Source organism: Carettochelys insculpta, chromosome 15 (assembly GCF_033958435.1).
Source record: "Carettochelys insculpta isolate YL-2023 chromosome 15, ASM3395843v1, whole genome shotgun sequence".
Lineage (NCBI taxonomy): Eukaryota > Metazoa > Chordata > Testudines > Carettochelyidae > Carettochelys > Carettochelys insculpta.
Genome location: NC_134151.1, coordinates 3,029,022 through 3,053,237, shown reverse-complemented (window position 1 = coordinate 3,053,237; position 24,216 = coordinate 3,029,022). Strand labels below are relative to the sequence as shown.

At 53.2% G+C, this 24,216-nt stretch overlaps 1 protein-coding gene across 1 annotated transcript in view; it reads left to right on the top strand.

Moving 5' to 3' along the window:
- Positions 1-24,216, top strand: part of PSD2 (pleckstrin and Sec7 domain containing 2) — a 70,974-nt gene that overhangs the window by 5,477 nt on the left and 41,281 nt on the right. The window contains exons 2-4 of the mRNA XM_075009558.1: positions 9,003-9,491; positions 15,840-16,034; positions 22,293-22,373. Coding sequence (XP_074865659.1) covers positions 9,003-9,491; positions 15,840-16,034; positions 22,293-22,373 — 765 coding nt within the window. The remainder of the gene's footprint in view (positions 1-9,002; positions 9,492-15,839; positions 16,035-22,292; positions 22,374-24,216) is intronic.

Here is a 24,216-nt window from a genome sequence, read left to right as displayed (position 1 = left end):
GGGGGCCCTTTGCGGCTGCTGGTGGGAAGGGCTGACTCCCTTGGCCCTGAGTACAGCAGCTCTTCTCCCTGGGCCACTTCCCCAACCGATTCCCCCGGTACCTTCTCCAGGCTGCAGCTGTAGCAGGTTCTCCCTCTTGATCTGCTGAAGCTCCCATTCTCGCCCTGTGACTTCTGGTGCTCCTGGTCCTCTTCTCTGCTCCTCTCAAACCTGCTCTGGTCTCCTCGCCACTCCCGCTCACCTCTCCCGCTCCCTCCCTGCCCTTCCCACGGTGAAGGGCTTTTAAAGGCCTCTTGTTACACCAGTCCTGGAGTCAGCTGGCCCCACTCAGGCTGAGCCATCTCCCGCCCAGCTGCCTGTGATTGCTCCGCAGGCCCTTCTGCTTGTCTGGGCTCCCTCTGAGGGACTCTCTGCCCTGGCCCTGCCACACGTGCTGCTGACACAAGCCCTCTCTAAGTCCAGCATCTTTTCGTGACGCATATGCAAGAAGTCCTGTGGCACCTTATAGACTAAGAGATTTATCAGAGTATAAGCTTTCGTGGGCATTGACTCCATCCATCAGATGCTCCGTCTTTGCCCACAAAAGTTTATGCTCCGATAAATCTGTCAGGCTGTAAGGTGGCACGAGACTTCTCGTTGTTTTTGTGGAGACAGACTAACAGGGCTCTCCCCCAATACTTGTCGTGGTGCACAGAGAAACTGATGGTACCGTTGGTTGACGCACCACGTAGACGAACTTGCTCATTAGGGTCACAGCTGGTGAATGTTCTTCCAACGACTGGCAGGATGAGGAACACTGAAGCAATCAGTGTTTCCCTGTGAAACACAGCCACAAACTGTGACTCGGGTGATACCACCTGCCGGGTGGTGTGGATGGCTTCCACGACGTGGGCCGCTGTTTGCCACATTTTGTTACCCATCCAACCCAGCGCCCGGATCATTAATGGGGATGATGTTATAGGCGTCTGCGGGAGGTCGGTAGGGCTGAGCCTGTGCGCTGGGGTCTAATGGCCTAACCCAACACCCAGTGAAGTCTCTAGAGGCCTTTGCTGGCCAGCGCCTGAGCTGCGTGCTAAGTGAGAGGTGGCTGGAGAAGGAAAGACACCCTCGTGTACTGCGTTGGCTGTAGCAGTCACACTAGAGACTCCCCACTTTGACGGAGGTCCAGACCAGAGCCCTGCAACTCTGCGGACGTCTTCTCTTATCCACCAGGCATTTCTGCAGATCACAGACTGGAGGTGGAGACAAATGTTGTGTCTGTGAAAGAGTCTAGTCCAGCCTCCAAAGCAGCAGTTCTCCACCCGTTGACCAGCGCCGGCCGCATGTGCAGCTCTCTGGGTTAGGTAGGCCACATCCACACCATATATCTGCTACCGGTAGGGCCCAGAGGATGTCCCATGGGCTGCAGCGGTGTGCTGATTGGGCTTCAAGTTGAGAGCCACAGCTCCAGAGATTCAGCCTAGGCAAGGAGAACCGTGTCATGGCCATGTGGCATCTGGTCCAGTTAACAGCCTGTCCAGTCCCCAGTCAATGAACTGAACATGCGTGCTGTGGCTGAGTCTGTGAAGGCCTGGGCCTAAGCGACCTATCAGACCCTTTCCATCTCCAATAACTATGATCCACTGTCACGTCTCACTTCTGCTGCCTGCAAGGGGGCCCTCTCCATGCTTAGCTGGGGCTGGTCCCCCATCCTGGCTCCTGCAGGCTAGATCCATGCCCTGAGCAAACTCTTGTGGGGCTGCCAGGAGCGGCTGGAGCCTCCTCAGTATTTATGAGATCTGCTAGGGGGTCAGACTGCTCCACAGACACCATCCCGGAAACGTCTCTCTCCTCTGCCTGCCAGGGCTCTCCAGGTGCCAAGGACAGACACACATCATCAACCTTGCATGGTAACTAGGCAGCCATGAGCTAAGGATTATGGGGCACCCGCCACCAGGCAGTTGCTAGGGAAACCTCGGATTCCTTAGTGATTGCTTCAGGGATTCTGAGGCACCTGGGTCCCTGCACTCAGTAGGGGGCCGGACGGCCCCGGGACTGTCCATCCCTGTTCCCCCTGCCCCCACCCCCCCCACACACACTGAAGCAGCTAGGGGCATGGATCCATCCACCCGTCCCAGAAGACGCTGGGAATTCAGGAGGCAGCTGTCAGGCCAGCAGCGGGCGGAGAACCACCTGCGGCCCCAGGAAAGGTGCTGAAGGAGCTACCTAACCCCTTGGGCAGAGGCTGCTGCCAAAGAGCAGCCGCAGGTGGGAGAGCTGCCACGGCCTGGGGCAGGAAATCACGGGGAGAAGGATACTGCTTTGTAAGGCCGGCTGCTGGGCTGTTCTTCCGGGAGCTGTTGGGGAACTTGGGCTGGCATCCCTGAACATGGGTGAACCTGCCCTTGCCCTGAATTTGGATGGGGACTGGGCAGTTCTCAAGTATTGTGCATGGCCCATTGTCCCTCTTACCTGCCATGGGAGGTGGTAACACCTGCCCTCCAGCCTGGCTTTTTCACTGCCACACCTGGCTGCAAACACAGCTCCCCCGTGAGCCCGGGGCGCTCTGCATTCCCTGTCCACGGGCTTTTTGAAGGCCCATCCGGTGCCCTGGAGCTGTGTTCATGAATACTAACAGAGATGATCAGTAGGCCAGGAGACCACATCCACCATCTCTACCCTGAGCTCCCAGCACAGGTACCACCCAACTCCCGAGTCCCCTTGCTGCCCACCCTTCTTCCCACACCCCCCCCCAGAGAAACCTGGGGAAACAGGTGGTTTGCAGGCTGGCCCCAGGCCTTGGGATCTGGGCCCTACCCCCAGCCTCTTCCCAGGTGGGCTGTTGCTCAAGCAGTGACCCAAGAGCTGACCCAACCTGCCAGGGTGCCACAGAGAGCATGGGGCACATTTCCAGTCCCTGGGACTCCAGTGACCGGATCTGAAAGCCAATCTTGACCCCTTCCCCTAGAAAGCCCAGGGTCAGGGTCAGGGTCAGGGCCAAGGCCTGCCGTCCTTCCAAGGAGGCTCACTGCTTCCCCCGTGGTATCACATTCTTTTCTAGCTGGGTTGGCCCATCAGCTGGATGATATGGCTGCGTGGGGAGCACATGACACCCAGCCCATGGCCAGGATGCAGGGGGCTTGGAGCAAGGGCCACATCTGTCAAAGGGATGTAACCTCTGTAGCGAGCATGGCTGATACGATGCATCTGGGATGATCACATCCACCAGCCGGTGAGACAGCCAGCAAGACAGCCGGGTAAAGCAGGGAAAGGGCACTGGCATGATCAGCGCCATCTCCTTTACTTCCTTCCCTTCACTATCCCAACCTAGTCTGCATCAAGTCTCCAACAGCTCACATGCCCTGGGGCCCCCGGCTCAGCTCGAGATCAGCTGAATTCCTCCCTCGCACATCAGCTGCCTTAGAAGAGATGGAAGGACAAGGCTGAGAGCTGCCACCAGCCAATAATGTATGGAAAGGCCCCATCCAGGGGGTGACAGAGCGAAACCCTAAGTACTGCACAGAAGAGTGCCCTCGGGACCAGGACCGCTCTCTGGGTGCTTTCAGAAAAAGGGGATAGAACCAGTCCAAAGAAGTTCCTGCACCAGGCCCCTGCTGAGCCACTGTCCAGAGACAAGTCAACTTTTCACAGCACACCCTGCATGGCCAACCCCGGCTAGAAGATGTATCGAAATCACCTTCTGGTCCACGGCATGAAAGGCAGGTGACAGTAACAGATATAAAAGGATGATTGCAGACCTCCCATCCTCATCCGTCACCGGGATGAGACCATCCACATACCCACCAGCTCAGCACCAGACCAAGGTCTGAAGAACCACAAAGAAGTTCAATATTGCTGGTTGTTCAGCCTCCATGTTCTCCATAACCTCCCCCAAGGATGGGCCATTCCAGCTGGAGAAATTATTCATCACGGGGCTTTTAAGCAGGAGTCTAACTATTGTTTCCATATGGGAAACCGACACTATGGGTGATTTCACTTCTCACCTCCACGGTAGCAAATGGCACATCCTTCAGCATCACCCAAGTGCCTGCAAACCTCTCAGGCTTGGACACAAGTAGAGAAAACTCTGCAGGTAGCCCACCAGGATCTGCACTGAGGCAGCATTCACAGTCAAGCTTCTCTGCACAGCCCTTGATTTCAAAGCTCCTGGCGCAACCAGCTCAGCTTAACCAGAGAAGCCCCAGACACGTCCAGGGCTGTCACAGACACAGGCAGAGGCAAAGATGTTTTAACTTCTTCCTGTAGGGCCACAGTGTAAGATTTCAAAACTCAGTTGTGCTGCAGCCAGACAAATTTGGGGGGTGGAATGGGGCTTTTGCCATAGGTGGGCCTTGGTGAAACACTCCATGATGGCTTGGATTCAAGTGCTGTGTTTGTGTAAGCACACACCAGTTGGGTGTGGTTCAGTGTCGCATGTTGTGGCAGCTAGACCGTGTACAGAGAGAGAGAGAGAATGAGTGTCTGCTACAGCCTTAGCTCGGAGCCAGTTGGCTTCTAGCTCAAGCAGTAGAGGCCCATGCTCTAAGCTGTAAGAGAGCCCAGGTTCAAATCCCAGACAAGCTCCCACTGGTAACACCAACAGGTGGAACTGAACCTGGGACTGCTGGACTGGTGCTCACCTATGGCTGTCTTGGAGACATCTTCCTTCTCTCCATACGTGGTCTCAGTGCCAGTAAATGGGACAGTGAACCACCTCTGATAGGTGTGTGGGTTACATCTGTTCCTCGGCAGTTGTACGACACACTGGTGCATGATCAGCCCCAAGCTGACAGTGGTGTGGTCTCAGGGTGGTGACCCCATCCCACGGCTGCACCCTTGTAGCTGTCAAGCTGGGGTAACCAGAACAGCCTCACAGTACAACCGCCAGCTGCCTGATGGCATCGCAGCATTCCTGGGATGCTGAAATGACGACAGCACATTTTAACTAGGCACTGAAAATTCCTCCCCAGGATGACACCAAGGCTGGGAACCTGTGGATTCGTGGTGACAGATGCTTGATTAAGATAAAAGCATCCGTTTACTGAGCACAGGCTTGAGCTATTCTCTGCAGCTAACGGAGCCATACTCCCCAATGGCACTGCATTAACAAGACCCGGCACTGAAAGCCAGCCACAACACACAACGTTGTCAGCAGAGTCATGGACCCGACTCGATCGGTGCCGTGCTGTCCTGGATCCTCCGTGCAAAGAGCGATCAGGTGGTTTTCAGCACACAGGAGCCCAGCTGCAATAACCCCATGCACCCGTTCCTTCGAAACCCCGTGGGCCTGACACCAAGTCCCTTTGTTCACACTGTCATCCAGCATGGAGAGGCTCCAGATCGCCCAGAGAAACGCCAGCCCAATGCTGCCCTCTCCTGTTTGCCTTCGGCAGCACCAGGGAGCAGCAGGAAAAGCAGAGCTCTTTACCTTCATCGCCTGGCAGAGGGGCTGGAGTTTTGGCGGGGGGCTGCCATGCCCCTGACTTGAAGTGATTTCCATCTTTATGGGGTTACCTTGTGTTCGATGGGTCTCAGCACCCCCCACTATATGGACCCCATCATGCTCTTACCCTTTCTGGGACGGGTGAGCTGGGGGCGTTTACAGGTGGGTACGTACTGGCGAGAGATTTTACAAAACCGGCCCCTACAATTGCTGCCCTTGGGCTTTATTTGCTCACCGTGCAATAACGTGATGCTGGTGGAAAATGTTATGGAACACATCCTTATTTCCCGTCTCTGCCTGTGGCTCATTAACATGTTCCCTGCAAGGGAGCAGCGTTCATTTATCATGGCAACGTACGCCGGCACTAAATCACTAGGACCTCAGGAAGAAGGGAAATGCTAACTCCACAGCTAATGGCACTGTGCTCTGCAGGGAGGGGCAGAGTGCAGGGCTGGCTGGGCTTGTTCAGGGAGACTGGCACAGTAGGGGTATGGGCCCAGCGCCAACCCTGAGACGCTTGAATTTGTGGGGGGGTTCATCTCTGAGTCCCTGCACTCCCCCCCACGCAGGTGTTCCAGACTTGGAGCCGTGCCCTTGTGAGGGTCCATCCTGGCCTTGTAGAACCAGGTCCTGGCATTTTGCACTGAGGCCAGGGGCAATCTGTGCTAGCTCCTTTCTGGTTTGCTTGCTCCCACGGGTGGGAGTACCTTTCCCCAAGCCGGCAGCCAAGCTGGCGCTGACGGCTGTTGGGCCATCTTGCAGCATTGGTGAGTTCTGCACAAGGAGATTTTTATAGAAGGTATAAATACATTGTCCAGGACAGAGCTGGAAGTCAGGACTGCTAGTAAGTGCTGTGATCTCGTTTGGTTCATAATGAGCTTGAAAACCCGCAGCAGAACCACAGTCTCAGGTTCTCTCAGGTCTTGCACCCAGAGGCTGGAAAGGGGGAGGATTCAAACACACCTGAGCTGTGTCTACACGTGCATGCTACTTCGAAGTAGCGGCACTAACTTCGAAATAGCGCCCGTCGCGGCTACACGCGTCAGGCGCTATTTCGAAGTTAACTTCGACGTTAGGCGGCGAGACGTCGAAGTCGCTAACCTCATGAGGGGATCGGAATAGCGCCCTACTTCGACATTCAACGTCGAAGTAGGGACCGTGTAGACGATCCGCGTCCCGCAACGTCGAAATTGTGGGGTCCTCCATGGCAGCCATCAGCTGGGGGGTTGAGAGACGCTGTCTCTCCAGCCCGTGTGGGGCTCTATGGTCACCGTGTGCAGCAGCCCTTAGCCCAGGGCTTCTGGCTGCTGCTGCTGCAGCGGGGGATTCATGCTGCATGCACAGGGTCTGCAACTCGTTGTCGGCTCTGTGTATCTTGTGCTGTTTAGTGCAAGTGTGTCTGGGAGGGGCCCTTTAAGGGAGCGGCTTGCTGTTGAGTCCGCCCTGTGACCCTGTCTGCAGCTGTGCCTGGCACCCTTATTTCGATGTGTGCTACTGTGGCGTGTAGACGTTCCCTCGCTGCGCCTATTTCGATGTGGTGCTGCGCAACGTCGATGTTGAACATCGACGTTGCCAGCCCTGGAGGACGTGTAGACGTTATTCATCGAAATAGCCTATTTCGATGTCACCACATCGAAATAGGCTACTTCGATGTAGGCTTCACGTGTAGACGTAGCCCTGGTTTTTTTCCCCCAGTAGACAACTCATTCTGAACCCCTACAGGCCATACAAGGTTCGGGTTTGATGCTCCACAGGGCAGGAGCTGTATTGTCCTAGATGTCTGTACAGCACCATGAAGGGAGTACCAGAAAAGGAATAACCATAGCAGGTTTGCATCCATTCACACACCTTTTCTGGGCCTCCAGAGTCAGCAGTACCCTGGCACCCTTTTAACAGTGCATTGAAAAACCCTCCGCAGGGTGATCCCAAGGGTGGAAAACTTCAGGTTGGTGGTAACGGCAGCATAGTGAAGGTGCACCACAGAACTCCCAGCGCAGCGCATCCTGCTCCTGAGGTAGAGGGGCCTGCACTCATTGGGATGTGTCCCAAGGAGCAGAAAGGAACACAATCGGGAAAAAGAAAAATGCTTTCCGGGCTTTTCCACCTGGCTTGCGGTGCTAAAAGGCAGCCCTGCTCCCTGCACAAGCCCGTGTGAATGGCTGTTGCTGGAAGCAGAGCTGGGAATCCCATGAGATTCCCGAGTGTTTCCAACCAGCTGCTCTGCACGAACAAGATTTGGGCACTTTCACTTCTGCTGGCTCTGCGCGAAGGCTGCTCCTTTCCCCTCTCTGGCACACCCAGCACAAAGCACGTTGCCCATTTCAGGTCCACTGCACCCCTGTGGTTTGGGGGTGGTTTTGTACTTGAATGAACCCAAACGATTCAGAGCCGACCTTCAAATTGCCGGGTTGCCCCCGAAACTATTAGCATGGGTGGTGATTTGAGGCAAAGCCATAAACGAGCTCAAGCTGACTCGCGGTTGAGACTGGAACAGGTGACGGCAGAGACACAGCTGCCCTGCCGAGCTCTGATCTAGATCCAGAGTGCAGGGCTGTTCAGAGCTGCGCTGGGAGGGCTTTTGCTGTTAAGGAGATACAGTCAGTAGAGAAGGTCCACTCTCAGCTTCTCCAGAGTCCTAGCATGTCAGCATCAGCCCATTACGGAGCTGGGCCCAGCTGCTAACTCAGACGCAAGCGTCCCCAGTTGAGTCTGGTGGGTTTGGATTGGTGGGGTCAGCTGGGCAGCTGGGACCAGCATTCCATGGTCCTGGAGGGTGGAGCTCCGGAGCAGTGGGTCAGAGCCCATCTCTGCTCCAGAGCTCGCTCCTCGCTCTCGCCAATTGCCACTTGGGCCAGCGGACAAGCGAGAGCACAAGCCCCTGTAGCATGGTGTGTCGAGCCCTTGCCCAGCAGGGAGACCCAGGGTCCTGGCCGCCTGTTGCAGTCGCTCCTCAGGTGTTTATCCACAGTGCAGTGGCTTGAGATGGAGGGAGCCCCCTTGCCCCAAAGCACCGTAAAATCCAGTGGTTAGAGCCCTGGTCACAAAGGGGGCCGATCCCTCTGCAGGGGGCATTTAAACTGTGGTCTCCCACAGCCGGGGGTGAGTGCCCTAACCTGGGCCAAGAGGAGAGTTCATCTGCCCCTGCCCCAGCTCTTTTGTGTGTGAACTCGCCTGAGAAGCCTGATCTGGCAGGCGGCCTGCGGCGGTCAAGCCCAGGAATTCCCGCCTAGCGTATGCTTGTGGGGTGGAGGCAAAGGCAGCCGCTCAGGCACCTAGAGGATGGCAATGGCGCAGGCGCCCCATGACCTGAACCTGGCCCGTGAGGGAGAACCTACCGCCAAGGCGCTGCGGGAGACTGGGGTCTCACAGTGCTCCCGGAACAGGGACTTACAGACCTCGCTCCTGTGCGCTCAGGCCGAAGTGACCTGCCTGCGGCCACGCAGGGTTTCTGGGGCAGAGCAGAGAGCTGCTCCTGACCCTCAGATTAGCCCTCCAGCCTCCAGGCTGTCCTCCTAGTCAGGTGCACCTGAGCCCTGGGAGGGGAAGCCGGGTATTTCATGCATCTACCCTTGTGTTGCAGGTTCGCCGCTGGAGAGGCCAAGCACGGCTGCTCAGAGGATGACAAGGAGCAGTTGCAGTTGAAAGACATCAGGGATGGGTTCAGCTCGACCTTTGAAAAAATCGTGGAGTCCGACCTTATGAAGGGCACGTACTACAGCAGCCTGGACTCCCTGGACGTGCTCTCCCTCACAGACGAGACAGACAGCTGTGTCAGCTTTGAGGCACCGCTCACCCCGCTGATTCAGCAACGGGTCAAGGAAAGCCCAGAACTTGGGGAGCAGAAACTGGTTGCCCAGCACAAAGGAGCCCTGCACCACATGGCAGCAGATAAGGAAGAGCAAGCGGCCATGAAGCCAGCAGAGGGGGATTTGGGGAGCCCTCTGAGGCACTCGATAACCAGCAGCCGGTCGGAGAATGTGCTCAGCCGGTTGTCCTTGAAAAATATCCCCAATGGATTCCATGTTGACGGGGCTGAGGAAGACACCTCGAAGCTTATTAACTCCATCAGGTAAGGCAGACTGTGAGCTCTGGGGCCAGGACTGTCTTTTTTGGGGGGTGGCCCGGTAATCTGAATGGAGCTCCCTAGACACTAAGGACTATTAGTGGTCTGACTTCATTCTCCCCATGCTTCCCTGCGTACATGCCACAGTGAACAGTTTTCCTTAGGAAAGGACATGTGTCCATCATTCTCTCTCTCCTATCAGGACCATAGTCAGGGCCAGGCATAAACAGACAATTACCATCTCGCCACAGAGCCCTGGGTAAGCGTGAAGGATGGCACAATCCAAAGTCACTTACATGAGCAATAGCTGTAACAGGAGGAAATGTGTCCATCTGAATTACGGAGGAGAATGCTGTGTGATGTGGCCGGCACAGGAGCTACATTAAAGAAAGGCTGGATATGAGTAAACAGTGTGCCCTTGTAGCCAAGAAGGCTAACGGCATCCTCGGGTGCATTAGGAGGAGCATTTCGAGCAGATCTAGAGAAGTGGTTGTTCCCGTCTATTCAGCACTGGTGAGGCCACATCTGGAATATTGTGTCCAGTTTTGGGCCCCCCAGTATAAAAGGATGTGGATTTGCTGGAGCAGGTTCAGTGGAGGGCAACACAAATGATTAAGGGGCTGGAGCACAAGACCTATGAGAATAGGCTGAGAGATTTGGGTTTGTTTAGTTTACAGAAGAGAAGACTTAGAGGTGATTTAATTTCTGCCTTCAACTTACTGAAGGGGAGCACTAAAAAGGAGGGTGAGAAACTTCTCAGCGGTGTCAGATGACAGAACAAGGAGCAATGGTCTGACGTTGAAGAGGGGGAGGTGTAGGTTAGATATTAGGAAAAACTACTTCCCCAGGAGGGTGGTGAAGCACTGGAATGCTTTGCCTAAAGAGGTGGTGGATTCTCCATCCCTCAAGGTTTTTAAGTTGAGGTTGGACAAGGTCCTGGCTGGGATGACTTCGTGGGGGTTGATCCTGCTTGAAGCAGCAGGCTGGACTAGATGACCTCCTGAGGTCCCTTCCCGCCCTGGGATTCTGTGATTCCCTGCCATCCCCAAGGGGCAGGGAGAAGGAATCACACCCCAGTGTCATGATTTGGTGAGCCTCTGACCTTTCACCTTCAGAGTGTAAGAGGTGGGCGGGGCGGCCATGTGGACCAGGGCCTGGACTCAGTGACCCTTCGAGGTCCCTTCCAGTGCTAGTGTTCTAGGAGTCTTTGTGCCTATTCAGCTGCCCAGTGTTCACTGTCCCCAGTGGGGATGGAACCCACCAAATGTCCACCCACCAGGAGAGGTCCACAGTTCCCACTGAAGACACTGCAGCTGCACTCACTGATTGCTGGGCAGGATTTGGCCCTCTATCTGAACCAGTCATGATGTCTTCCCTCCGCACTGACTCCAGTAAACCTGCCACTGACTTTGTGAGCTTTGTCCGCGTGATGACTGAGCAGCCCCGGCCTCTGGACGTGTTGTGCCCTGACTCTGGCGTCTCCAGGCTGGCCCAGGAGCAGCCAGCACAAAGAGTGGGGCGGGACCAGTTTTTAGAGCGGGGGTGCTGACACCCCCTCTTACTCCTCTCCTTCCCCGCCCCCAGCTGAGGCCAGGAGCAGGGCTGGCAGCTGAGGACCTCAGTGCACAGGGCCGGAAGATAGGACCCCAGGCCTGGAGGCAGCAGCAGGGCCCTGGACCCACGAGGCAGTAGCCAGGATCCTGGGTGCAGAGCCGGCAGCAGGGCTCTGCCTGCCCCTCCTCCCTGCACTCCCTGGCAGGCGCGTGACACAGCAGCCAGGGAAGCAAAGCTCCTCTGGCCCCAGTAGGCTCCTGGGCTGCTGCTTTGGCTGGGTGAAGAGGCAGGGCAGGGGTGGGGAAAGGGCGCGGAAGAGGCGGGGGGGGGCCGGGGGCAGAGGACTGTTGCCCCAGCCCTTCCCTGTGCCGGGGAGGGGTCACCAGCGGGCAGCACCTGGTTCCATGGGTATCAAGCTGGCAGCAAAGTGAGTGGCACACAGGGGGAGTCAGCTGGGGCCCTGGGCGCTGGGCCAGGAACCGGAGGTGGTGTGGTGCTGCTGGTTCCCACGTCTACGAGCTGAAGCCCGGGGTGGGGGCAAAGGTTACCTCTGTGTTACCCAGAGCCTGGAGCCTCTAGGTGCCAGGCTGAGCACTGGAGCCATTGAGGCACCACTATTCAGCTGCCCTGGCCGCCCTCAGCACCAGGAACCAGTCGGGGGGCATCATAGGAACTGCCGCAGTGACTCTGAGCCATCCTGGGTCCCCTGAAAGAGGGAGGCCTCCAGAGGCCAGATCCGGCAGCCTCAGGGCTGCTGTTCCCCACCGCGGTGGCCAAGCGCCGCCAGCGCCCCCCTCGAAGTGAAAGTCTGGGACCTCAAAGCTCCCCCACCCCCCAGGCAAATGAATACAGGTATTCGCTCCCCACATCTGGGCTGTGTCAGTGCCTCACGCTTGGGGTCCCCTTTTCTTCCATTTGGGCTTCCTACATATGGAGGCTCTGGGGACTCAGTCCTGCCAAGGGCTGAGCACAGCCTAGGTCAGGACTTCCCGCCCCTTCTCTCTTCCCGTTGCTGGGGCCAGCCCAGCACTCTCAGCCGCTCGCTTTCCTGGGCCGCGACATCAGGAGCCGTTACGAAGACGTCGCCCCACAGAAGAAGGGCCAACCCGGTCCAGCAGCGTCCCCGGGGCAGCTCAGCTCGGGACTGGGATGGTATTGAAGCTACGTTACATTCCCCTTCCGCGGCGGGTGTGTTCCCAAAGTTCCACATTTCAGCGGATAGTATTTATAGAATGAGCTCACACGTTACACATCTCTTTGCGTGTCACCGAAATCCAACCCACTCATTTGTTCCAGTTCTTTAATCTGTGGTCCCGTTTCTTCCTTCTCTTTGCTTTCGATCCTCGTACCACAAGGTACCGCTCTGAGGTGCTGCTCACCTAGCTTGGACTAAAACAACAAACAAATGTATCTTGACATTGAACAGATTCATATCTCCCTATGCCAAAGCTTACGTCAGTGGAGGCAAAGAATTGTTGGACTTTGAGCACAAAGAGCAGGGTTACAGAAAATGCATAGGCCTGTCTAGGCTGCATAAGTACAGAAAACCCTTGATTTAATGGATTAATAGGGGGTAAGAGGTGTCTGTTAGTGCTGAAAGTCTGTTCAGTCAGAATCTGCAGGACTGGAGGCACTGTGTGGTCCAAGACCTGGGAGGAATGCAGCCAGCTTGGTCGAGTCAGGACACAGAAATGAAATGTGCCCCTGTACTAGGTGCTCATGTAAGGGGTATCAATATAATTGAAGATGTACATCTCCTAGAGCTGCAAGACACCTTGGGAGGTCATCTAGTCCAGTCCCCTGCCACCTTGGCAGGACCAAGCACCACCCCTGACATCTGTTTGGCCTTCTCAAGGGTTGAGCTCACAACCCCAGGCTTAGCAGGCCAGGGCTCAAGCCACTGAGCTGTCTCTCCCCCCGGTAGAGAGCCTCCTGTGTTACTGAATATTGACCACTGACTCCAGCTGCTCCCACAGCCCTAGCCACAGCAGCGAGCCCAGACGTTCTGGCAGTTCCTTCACCTTCACTGGCCCCAGCCGCTGCAGTGGCACCGTCGGCTCTGGCAAGTAGCCAGCATTTATTTAACAGGGGGCATAGGGGCTGGCGGACGGTGTCTGTTTTTTGCAAAGTCCGTTAAATTGGGGTCTGTTAAATTGAGGGTTTGCTCTACAATGAAGCTTATTTTTAACACCATTTGTTCTTAATGCATATTATTATATGTATGGTGCAGAAAATACATATTACTAAAGAGGCAGATAGATATGATAGACAAGATAGATTGGGCGCATGGGGATGGATAGATACATAGATCCGGGGTATGGTTATAGCTAGTATATGGAGATGGATGGATAGCTAGATAGGCAGGCTAGCCCAGTGTATATTAATAACATCCTCCCCAGCTGTTACAATGCTGAGGGTGTTATGAATATAAAGATACAAGGGAAAAACCAGGGGCAGCTCCAGACGATCTGCATGGGCCTGTTGACTCAAGCACTTCCCATGGTGAAGCTCATCATAAATGGGCACATTCAGTGGGACTCATGAATGCAGGCGACATGAATAATCACTGTTGTCACCATCTACAATAGGAAAGAGATTCCTGATAGTAGACAGCTCTAATCTAGCAGAAGGATGAACAATGAGTTTCAGGATTGGAAGGCGAAGATAGATAATTTCAGATTAGAAAATATGGGTCAATTTGTGCGTGTAATTAACCACTGGAACAATTTATCTAGTGATGAGTTGGATTTGCCATCACCTGAGGCCTTCAAATCAATATTGGATAGCTTTCTAAAAAGCTCCACTATGGATCAGACACATGTCAGGGGCGTGGTAGAGAAATTAGTGAGTGAGTTTCTTTGGCCGGTTTTATGCAGGAAATCAGATTAGAGGTTCATAATGGCCAGATGGTCTCAGCTTAAAATCTATAGACCTATGAAACATTTCAAAGTGGAGAGAGAGATTGGTTTGGAAAGGAAGCGTCATCTCTTGGTTACTGCCTTAAATACAGCCCAAGCCATCAGTGAATTCATCTTATTACCCTGACTGCTGTTGTGCGTTTTATTGCAGCTGATCAGGAATTTATTGACCAAATATATTGAATCAGAAAATGAGAATTCATCAAAGCCAAAATTTCCCTGGGGAACATGTTGCTGTTGATTAAAATTTTGTTTAGAAAATAGCTGAAAATAATTTTGGGGGGGAACTCTTGGAATTTTCCATTTGACATTTTCAATAGAAAACGTAACATTTTTGGTTTGAAAGGACTTTTCATGTAGATGTTTATTTTGTGTTAAAAATAAAAAATAAAAGTCAACCTCAAACAATTTTTTTAAATTTATGTTTTGATTGTCCTAAAATGAATTATCCTTTCTCTTTGGCTTTTCAGTTAAAAAAAAAAAAAAAGCGTTTTTTTTGGTTTGGGTTTTTTTGTTGTTGTTGCTGTTTTTGTTTTTTTGTCCAATTCCAAACAAGAAAAAAATCAAAATCTCAGCACATGTCCTGGGTCGGGAAGTCTGTTTCCCAGTCAGATCTCTGGGTTGGTGGATCTCGGTCTAGTTCCCACCAGACAGATGCCCACATCTCACAACCTTCCACCTCAGTTAGCATCAACCAGCCCCTCGATGGCCATCTCAGCCGCGAGGCCAAGGACTTTCTGGGTGGTAGCGGATGATTTCCCCTCACATACTGAAGTTCATGGGTGGAAGAGCATTGGAGCCACTTGCATTGACTTTCTCTGGACAGACGTCAATCCCCCAAGCTGTCAGTCCACTATCTTTCACCGAGTACTGAATTCACTTTAGGGAGATGCCTACTGGGGCTTTCCTTTCACCCCTCCACTGGTTCTTCGGCTGACATATGCCTATAGTGCCTGCCCCCCGGGTCCCATGCTTAGACAAGACCTGGCTTGGCTGCAATACTGTAGTAACTTGTGGCTTGAAGGGCATGGAATAGATCAGAGAATCCTAGGACTGGAGGAGACCTCAGGAGGTCATCGAATCCAACTCCCTTCCCAAAGCAGGACCAACCCCAACTAAATCATCCCAGCCAGGACTTTGTCAAGCAGGGACTTAAAAACCTCTAGGGATGGTGATTCCACCACTTCTCTAGGTAACGCATTCCAGAGCTTCACCACCCTCCTAATGAAGCAATTTTTCCTAATATCCAACCTAGCCCGCCCCCACTCCAACTTGAGACAATTGCTCCTTGTTCTGCCATCCGTCACTACTGAGAACAGCCTCTCTCTGTCCTCTTTAGAAACCCCCTTCAGGTAGTTGAAGGCTGCTCTCAAATCACTCCTCACACTTCTGTAGACGAAATAAGCCCAAATTCCTCAGCCGATCCTCATAAGTCATGTGCTCCAGACCCCTAATCATTTTTGTCATCCTCTGCTGGACTTTCCCTAATGTGTCCACATCCTTCTCTTAATGGAGGTTCCAGAGTTGGACACAATATTCCAGATGTGCCCTCACCTGTGCCAAATAAAGGGGAATAATCCCTTCCCTTGATCTGCTGGCAACACTCCTACTAATGCAATCAACAGAGCTGTTGGCTGGAGCTCAGAGGTTCTCCAAAAGTTGAGTCTGATTAAAGAAACATCCCACCCAGGTCTGATCAGGCAAACTTTGGTTTCCCAGCAAACAGCTTGCAGCCGGTTAAGGTGAGCTGCACAGGTTCCTCTGGAAATGCAGGAATGACAGAGAGATTTGGGATTCAGTTTGAGTCTTGTCTTGTGCAAAGCTCCGGGGGTTCCAAAAATACCATGTCTGCTTCTGTAATTGTTTTCTGTTCACCGTGCAGCGATGCCAGCTTAAAAGATGCTCTCTCCGACTCGGACTCTGACATGGGCAGCACCGAACAGCTCGACCACGGCAGCACGGACACGTTGGCCAACGGCTGCAAAGCAGATAGCGAGGCTGCCAAGAGGCTGGCCAAGCGCCTCTATCACCTGGAAGGGTTCAAGCGCTGCGACGTGGCACGTCAGCTGGGGAAAAAGTAAGTGTCTTTTCCATCCAGGCAGGTGTTAGAGGGTATGGATCCTACTGCCATAGATCTGATTTCCAGTGGTGGGCTCAAAGCCCACAGGGAAACAGGCCTCTTCTATGGGGCAAAAGTGAGTACTGGCTTCATGGGGGAATAGAGCGGGGCAAACGCAGTAGTGTCTTCTTCAGGGAAAGCTCAGCTGTGCCAGGGAAGTCTTGGGCTTCTTGAGAGTCAGGTTCAGTTAAGAGCTTCGGGATCTTTATGGATAGTAAGTGCTGTGTGAAATTGACATGAGCGCAACCCACTTCTCTAGAGGCAAACACTCCTGAGCTTCAGGGATGTTCTGAGAGTGGACCAGGAGCATGATCTTGGTTTAACGGGTGATCCCAGGTAAGTCCTTGCCCCCCCAGAGCAAATCTGTCCTGACTTTATAATAGGTCAAATCAAGACCCTGAAACTTACACCCCCAGAGTCTAAGTGGGTTTTAGACCCAGCTCTGGACTGTTTGGCTTGGACCCAGTTCTGCCAGAATGCACAGACATCTGAAGTAAGCCACCACCTCCTGGCTTTTGCTGAGAAGTAGTAGTTATCAGGAAGAAGCCCAACAGAACCCATATCACAGCTTTTTACTGGATGCCTCCAATGTGCACAAATGCCTCCCAGTCGTGTACAAATCAGCCACTCAGTTTTCTAGGCCAGAAAATGAGCTGCAGGCAGCACTGAAAAGAGAGAACCTCCCCAGGCGCTGTACAGTTCAACGCCGCCTCAGTCTCGGTCTCCCTGGTGATTCCGGTAAGGGTTGGTACTTGGGCTACTCCCTCGCGTTCTCTCGTGGCGGCTGACTTTCTCTTTCCTTGCTCAGTACCTTGGCGAGTTTGATACCTGTTGCTGGTGAGCCAGGATCATCCAGTGGGGGATTAGGTAGAGGGCGAAGAGGAGGGCCTGACCCTGCGAGCAAACACTGCACGGTCTCCTTCCTATCTGGGGCCAGACCCCAGTTCCGGGGCAGCTTCTGTTAAAAGTGCCACAGTCGCTCCAAGACCATTAGAATGTTGAGCCTGCAGCCTGAACGGGGACAGGGCCCCCTGACATGAACAGGGGAGCTGTACAGAGAAGGGTCAGACCAGCCTGTGGCCCCTCTTCTCCTGGTCACCCCATGAACAGAAGAGCAAGAACACCACTAGAGCTGCCCCACCGCAGGAGACAATCAGGGCACCTCTAGGAGGGCATTTTGGACACTGAATGAGCACACTGCTTGCCATGACATAAGAATACCAGGACAGCGGTAGTTCACCAAGGCAGACAGTGTGTTCACCAAGCCACTCTTTTCACCAAGCCGAGTTCACAAGTCAGAGCATGCACAAAGAGATGACAACTAGTCTACTGTGCCCTGCACCACCCAGCTGCCCTGGAGCAGGCAAGAGACCCCCTACCAGCACACCCTTCCAGCCTGGACTGGAAGTGGCAATGTGATCTTCCCTCCTGGCAGGGTAAGTAGTTTCCCTGGACTTTCCTTCTGACTGGTAAGAGGGAATCTCTTTCAATTCACAGCAGGGGACAAAACTGAGCTTAGAGGACAATTATGTAGAAAATTGTGGCTTGTGAATGGATCTTTAACCCATGCAGTATATATTGACTTCTATCCTGGCGCCAATATTCAGGGGAGAATTATCTGAAAGGCCTGGGTTCTGCTCCTGGCTCTGGAATAAGAATATTAGGGGCTGCTACGATCTAAGGCTACATTTACACTATCCTGGAAGATCGACCCACTCAGAGTCAATCCTCCCGGGTTCCATTTCACATGTCTAGGAGGGATGTGCAGAATCAACCTCTCGGGGGTCGCAGCTGACCCCTGTACTCCTGGCGAGGTGCAAGGAGTAAGGGAGGTTGATGGGAGAAACTCTCCTGTCAGCCTTCCCCAATACAGACAGCCAAGTTAGCCGAGCGCAGATACGTCGATTTTAGCTACGCAGTTGCCATAGCTAGAGCTGCATATCTGTGGTCTACTACTTTGCCTAGTGTAAGCTCCTGAGTCATTGCTCCTTAACGTGAGGCTCAGTCTTTGGAGAGGGGAGAACACGCCAGGCAGAAACATGTTAGATATTGGCCCTGTGGGATTTTCTGCTTGACTAGATCCATTAGTCCAGGGAACTTGCACACCCCTGGGCAGGAGCTGTATTGTTTTCCAGGCATTGCTTTTCCTGTACTGTGTAAATTATACTATGAAGTCATATAGGGCCAGACCTAGAGTCCCAATATACCCTAGGGAGGCCCTGGTTGATATCCATTTAGGATTTGATCCACACTCATTGAAATGAATGGAAAGATTCCCATTGGTTCCCAGTGGTTCTGGAATCTGGTGCTTTATCTTTTCTGAGGGAGTTCTGGCTCCCATTGAAATCCGTTTGCTAACGAACATGGGTTTAGTTTCCTTGCTGGGGGTGGGTGCCTTTGGGTAGAGGTCCCCTAAAGCTGGACATTGAAGGGGTGAGCGATGCAAACAGAAGGAAGCAAATGGGCATTTAACTGGTGCAATGCCTTGGAAGCTGGGATCTTCCAAGGCCCTGGAGCGAACAGTCTCTGCATTTAATAGAGAGGGGCTGGCATGCGGTTTTCCCAGTGATGGATGTCCTGGGCTCTTGCGTGTGTGTCCTTTCAAAGCCAGATCTGACCACCTGAAGGACATGCTGCGTGACCCGCATGCTGTGTCTGTCCCAAAGGACAGTGAGACAATGGGACATGCAAGCCACCGCTCTGGCGGTAGTGACTTTGTAAGAGCTGTTTTGCATTGTGCATGTCTCCGATCTATTTTGATGACCTGTTTGTAATGTATTTATCGTGTGTGTTGCGCCTACAGCCCATGGTCCATGCCACTGTACGCTCAAAGTAAATACAGGTGCCAATAAAATCCAGCGCTACTTGCTTTATGGTGGGACTCAGTTGGATCTCGTAAGCGAGGCAAGAGCAAGCCACTGCAACACGTGCTTGAAAGGTGCCCAGGACTTACATCCATGACTGATAAGGGAAGCCCAGAGGTGCCAGGGCTACGAACTGCCAAGGCCAGAGGTGGTGGGACTCAGCCCTAGCCAGCCCACCCACACACTAAGTACTGGATAAGAAACCTCCACAGAAATTTCAGGCACTCTAGGAAGTGGAGCTGGAGATGCAACTGGGCGACTCTCTTCCTCTGACTTAACACTGAGCCAATTTGCCAGGTTCAGAATGTCACCCCCTGGTGCTGCCTCCCATTGGCTGAGATGGAGAACCTCAGTCATGGCCAGCCGTGACCGTGAGCGTCTCAACAGCTCTCATTCCAACAAATAAAAGTTCGGGTTCAGTTCTGAGTCCAGAGCCGTCAAAAGGAACAAACCCCAGCACAGCCAGCAAGTTCCCCGCACGGATGAACCAGCAATTCCGTAACCCCAGGCTCCGAACCTGCACAGGACCCACAGACTCAGCCCTGCTGTCCCCCGGTTCCCATATCCCTGAGACGCCACAGCAGAGGACAGCTCTGCACTCGGCTCCCCTTGGAGGATCGGGGCCTAAAACCCTAGTTCTCCTTGGTCTCTCATCAGGCTTTCCTCCGTTCTTATCACAGGGAGTTAAGTCCAAACTTCAGCGCTTCGGGGCAGTGATATCCGCTGTGCAAAATTCCTTGCATGCTTTGGACCTATACAAATAACAGTCTTGTTCATTACAGTAGCCCCCCAACTTAATGCGCTAATAGGGGCAAGGGGTGTCCATTAATGCCGTAAGTCCATTAAATCCCAAGCGCAGGGCTAGAGGCACCTGGCAGGAGGAGCACATGGTGACCCCAACTGCGGCAGCTCTGGTGGCCCCAGCCTCTGCGGTGGCCCTGGTGGCTTCTCCAGCCCCAAAGGCTCCTGAGATAGCAGCTCCATGGCTCTGGTGAATCGCCAGTGTTCATTAGCTGGGGAGCCAGTAGGCAGCATCTGTTATTTCCAAAGTCCATTAAATCGGGGCCTGTTAAATTGAGGGTTACTGCAGGAGTCCTGGTAGCTTTGCAAGGCCCCGTGGTGCTGATGCTCATCTAAACCCAAACCCCTGGACAAATTCCAGCGCAGAGCTTTGCTTTCTGCCTTCCTAAATTAACCCTGCCATTTACACTGCAGGCATTCCTCTCTCCCTGCCCTGAGCTGTTGTGTTAGGGGGTTGAGCACTGGTTCACTCCAGAAGCAGCTGCATTACGATGACAGATGAATGGTCCTTCTGAGCAGCTGGCACATCACTTTGGAAAATGCTGTGGGATCCTTTGAGATGAAAGGTGCTATATCGGTGTAGGATAATTAGCATGAGGGATTACATTTGTCATGAGAATGAATATATGAATTACTTGGGTGCTGAAGGGCACGTGCTGTTAAGCTGAGATAATTACCCATTTCTCGCAACCATCTATCAGTTACTCCTTCATTAATTTCTGTATGAATATCAAATGCGACCGGAGGCATGGCTTGGCTCGAGTGCTGCAGCTTGTGAGCACACAAGGCGCATTAAGACTTCTGAACCAGGGCACGCTCAGAGCCGGGGATCTCTGCAGCTGGAGGAAATCCACTGGCCTTTACACAGTCTTCCTCTGCCAAGATTTCTGAACCTGGAGGTGTGCAGTTAGGCCCGCGGGCCCATATTTAGGTACCTAAATGAGTGGCCTGGTTTTCAGAAGTCTGCTGGGCTTGGGCTCTGGGCTGAAGATCAGCTGACCTGCACTTTTGAAAGACCAGGCCTCTTATTTAGGACGTCTTCTGACTGGAGGTCCTCTGCTGCTCCCAGGCGTGTGGAGCAAGGCTGGGTTGCAGCTTATGACAGCTTCCTACCCCCTGAGTCAAGGCTGCTCCTTCTTAGCTTGTGCCCAATGTGCCTCAGGTGGCAGGTGACCAGGAGTTAGCCCTGAATTGGGTCCTCTGGTTGACCCAACACCTGCCTCCACCCAGGCCAGGTCCTACCAGGGAGCGTGAAATGAACGTGGATCCTTGCCCCACACGGAGACCAGGATGGCTGAAGTGGTGTGCGCTATGCCCCGAGCCCTCACATTGGGAACATTCTCCCGCTCCACCGCAAAATGCCCCATACATTGTGGGCCCCCTAGAGTAACCTGGTGCCTGGCTGGCATGGGGGAAGCCTCACCTGGTCCCTCAGCAGCCGTCTATGGCTCCTAAACACCACTCACACAGGGCGTAAGGGTCTGAGCACTCCGCGGTGTGATTGCACCGGAGGGTGAAATAGCCGGGTGAGCTTCGACCCAATGATATCCTGGGGGTGCATGCGAGTGGCCAACCACTCTGCCACTGCTTCATCACCCTTCCTCTTGGAGCTAGGCTAGAGCAAAGCTAGCTGGGATGTGTCTGCGTGGGCAGCGGCCGGGCCTCGGGGGCAGCGTAGGTGGAGGATTAGGTGCCTGAGCCCAGATATAAAAGCAGACCCAGCTTTTCTGCTGAGGAGTCTGCTGCGTGCAGCTCAACAGGGCGTTTTTAGCAAATGGATTGTGGTCCACCCATACTAGCCACTCGAGAATGGCTCGCCGGGTCATTTTAACCTTCATGTCCAATGCAGCCACCAGCAAACAGGCGACGAGCTGCTCAGACATAAAAGGCAAGTTCAAAGCAGGTGCTTTGCAGTTGGGTGACGCTCCTTGTCCTCCTCCAGCCCCGCCCGAAATCCCATCTGCATACAGAATAAATTTTGTTATGTGCATCAAGGCACATGGGGCTGTCCCAGCTGTGCACTGCCAGGAATGGATACATCAGTCTAATCCAATGCCTTTGCTTATGTCATTGTTTATGTCTCCCTCTAGCGGCTGGACTCAGCAAAGCCCCTGCTTCTTGGGGCACTGACCCATATCAGAAGATCTCCTTCCGCCCAAAGGGCTGGGCCTTGTGCTGGAGGGTGGAGATTCTGTGCTCACTGCTGACTGTGTTGCCTCTGTGTAGGCAGCCGGGGTCAGGCCACAGGCAGCACAGGGGCAGATTTTCAAAGGCACATGGTGGAGTTAGGAGCCGCACGCCACTTTCACAGGCACAAAGGGCTGCGGGGTGCTCACCTCTCGTTATACACCCTGTCGGGAGTCACTGACTTGCCCTTCATGCCTGCAAAGATCGCCGCCAAGGAGTTCATGTTGGGGATTTCGCCCTGGGTCTGCTAGAGTCTCTCTGAGTCCCTGGAGGAAGTTGGGTTGGCAAGAAGAGGGGACACTGAGGTTCCTGTTAGACTGTTCTTCCCCTGTGAGGTCACTGATTGCGCCCTCTTTAATTGCAGCAACGAATTCAGCAAGTTGGTAGCAGAAGAATATCTCAGTTTCTTTGACTTCACTGGGCTGACGCTGGACAAAGCTCTCAGGTGAGTTGCACTGTTTTCATTAAGCAGTTAACCTGTGACAAAGCGATCTAGAAATCCTGTGTTTCCAAGTTACCCTGCTCGTGTAGCTCAGCTTTGATGATGGGCTGTGCGTATAGTGACAGCTGGAGGATGACAGGTTTGTTGCTCTAGCAGGAATCCAAGCTGAGGGGCAATATTTACCTTGACTGGCGTAAAACCATAGAATACTAGAACTGGAAAGGACCTCAAGGGGTCAACAAGTCCAGTCCGTGGCACTCACAGCAGGACCAGGCACCATCTATACCAGGGGTCTGCAACCGAAATAGCGAGAAGAGCCGTGTTTTCAAATTCAGTTGCAAAATCAGGACTTCAAGAGTTGCAATGTGTGTGAATAGGAGATGGTCCTTAATATGTAACGTCAAACCGGACTTTCGGTTGCCCTTCATTTGAGAACACTTTATATACAATTATCCGTACCAGTTAGAAAGTTGTTACCCCGTCTCCATCTTTACCCACCTCAGCCCCCAGATTTGCCCCCTTATCCCCAGGCTTTATCCCCCATCCCACAAACCTGTCCTCCGTCCCCAGGTTTAACCCCTCTGAGCCCCAACCTCCCTGCCGTGCCCCCAGGATTAACTCACTTCAGCACGCACCACTAATCTGCTGCTCCCTGCCACTTTCTCAGCAGGCTGCACGGCCCCAGCAGAGGCAGGCTCAGCTGCCTGTCCCCCTAGCTCTGCTTCCGGCTTAGACTTCTGCCCACGGTGGGCAGCTCTCTGCCTGCTGCTCCTTTCTCTGACTGCTGACTGCTCGGCGGCTCCGGAGGATGCCCCTGCTTAAACGAAAAAAACCTAAATTCAGTTGGTCTAAAGGTGGGCAACTGAATTTAGTGTTTTTGTTTAAGCAGCAGCAGCCTCGGGAGCTGCAAGAGGAGTCAGCGGTGTCAGCGCTCGGAGCTGGCTCCTTAAAGAGCTACCTGTGGGTCTCGAGCCACAGGTTGCCGACCCCTAATCCAGACCACCTCTGACAGGTGTCTGTCTAACCTGCTCTTAAGCGTCTCCAGGGATGGAAATTCCACAACCTCCCTGGGCAATTTATTCCAGTGTTTGACCACCCTGGCAGTGAAGAAGTCTTTCCCAATGCCCAACTTAAACCTCCCTTGCTGCAGTTTAAGCCCAGTGCTTCTTGTGCTATTCTCACAGGCCCAGGAGAACAATTTTTCTCCCTCCTCCTTGTAACCCTCTTCTAGGTACTTGAAAACTGCTATCCTGTCTCCTCTAAGTCTTCTCTTTTCTAAACCAAACAAGCCCAGTTCTTTCAGTCTTCCCTCATCACGCATGTTCTCTAGACCTTTAATCGTTCTTGTTGCTCTGCTCTGGACCTTCTCCAATTTCTCCACATTTTTCCTGTAATATGGTGCCCAGAGCTGGACACAATAGTCCTGCTGAGACCTAATCAGCGCAGAGTAGAGCGGAAGAATGTCTTCTCATGTCGTGCTCACAATACTCCTGTTAATGCATCCCAGAATCATGTTTGCTTTTTTTTGGAACAGGGTCACACTGTTAACTCATATCTAGCTTGTGGTCAGCTATGACCCCTAGATCCCTTTCTGCAGGACTCCTTACTGGGCAGTCAGGGCAGGTCTACACAGCAAAGTTATTTCACAATAGCAGCTGTTATTTTGAAATAACTATGCCTGAGTCTACATGACACACAAAATAAATAAAATCGAAGTAGCAGTTGACTTATTTCAAAATCAGTAAACCTCCTTTCACAAGGAATAGCTATTTCGAAATAGGTGCTGTTAAGACAGGGAATAGAGCCTGTTTCAAAGTAAGCCAAAGTGCATTCAATGGCTCTATTT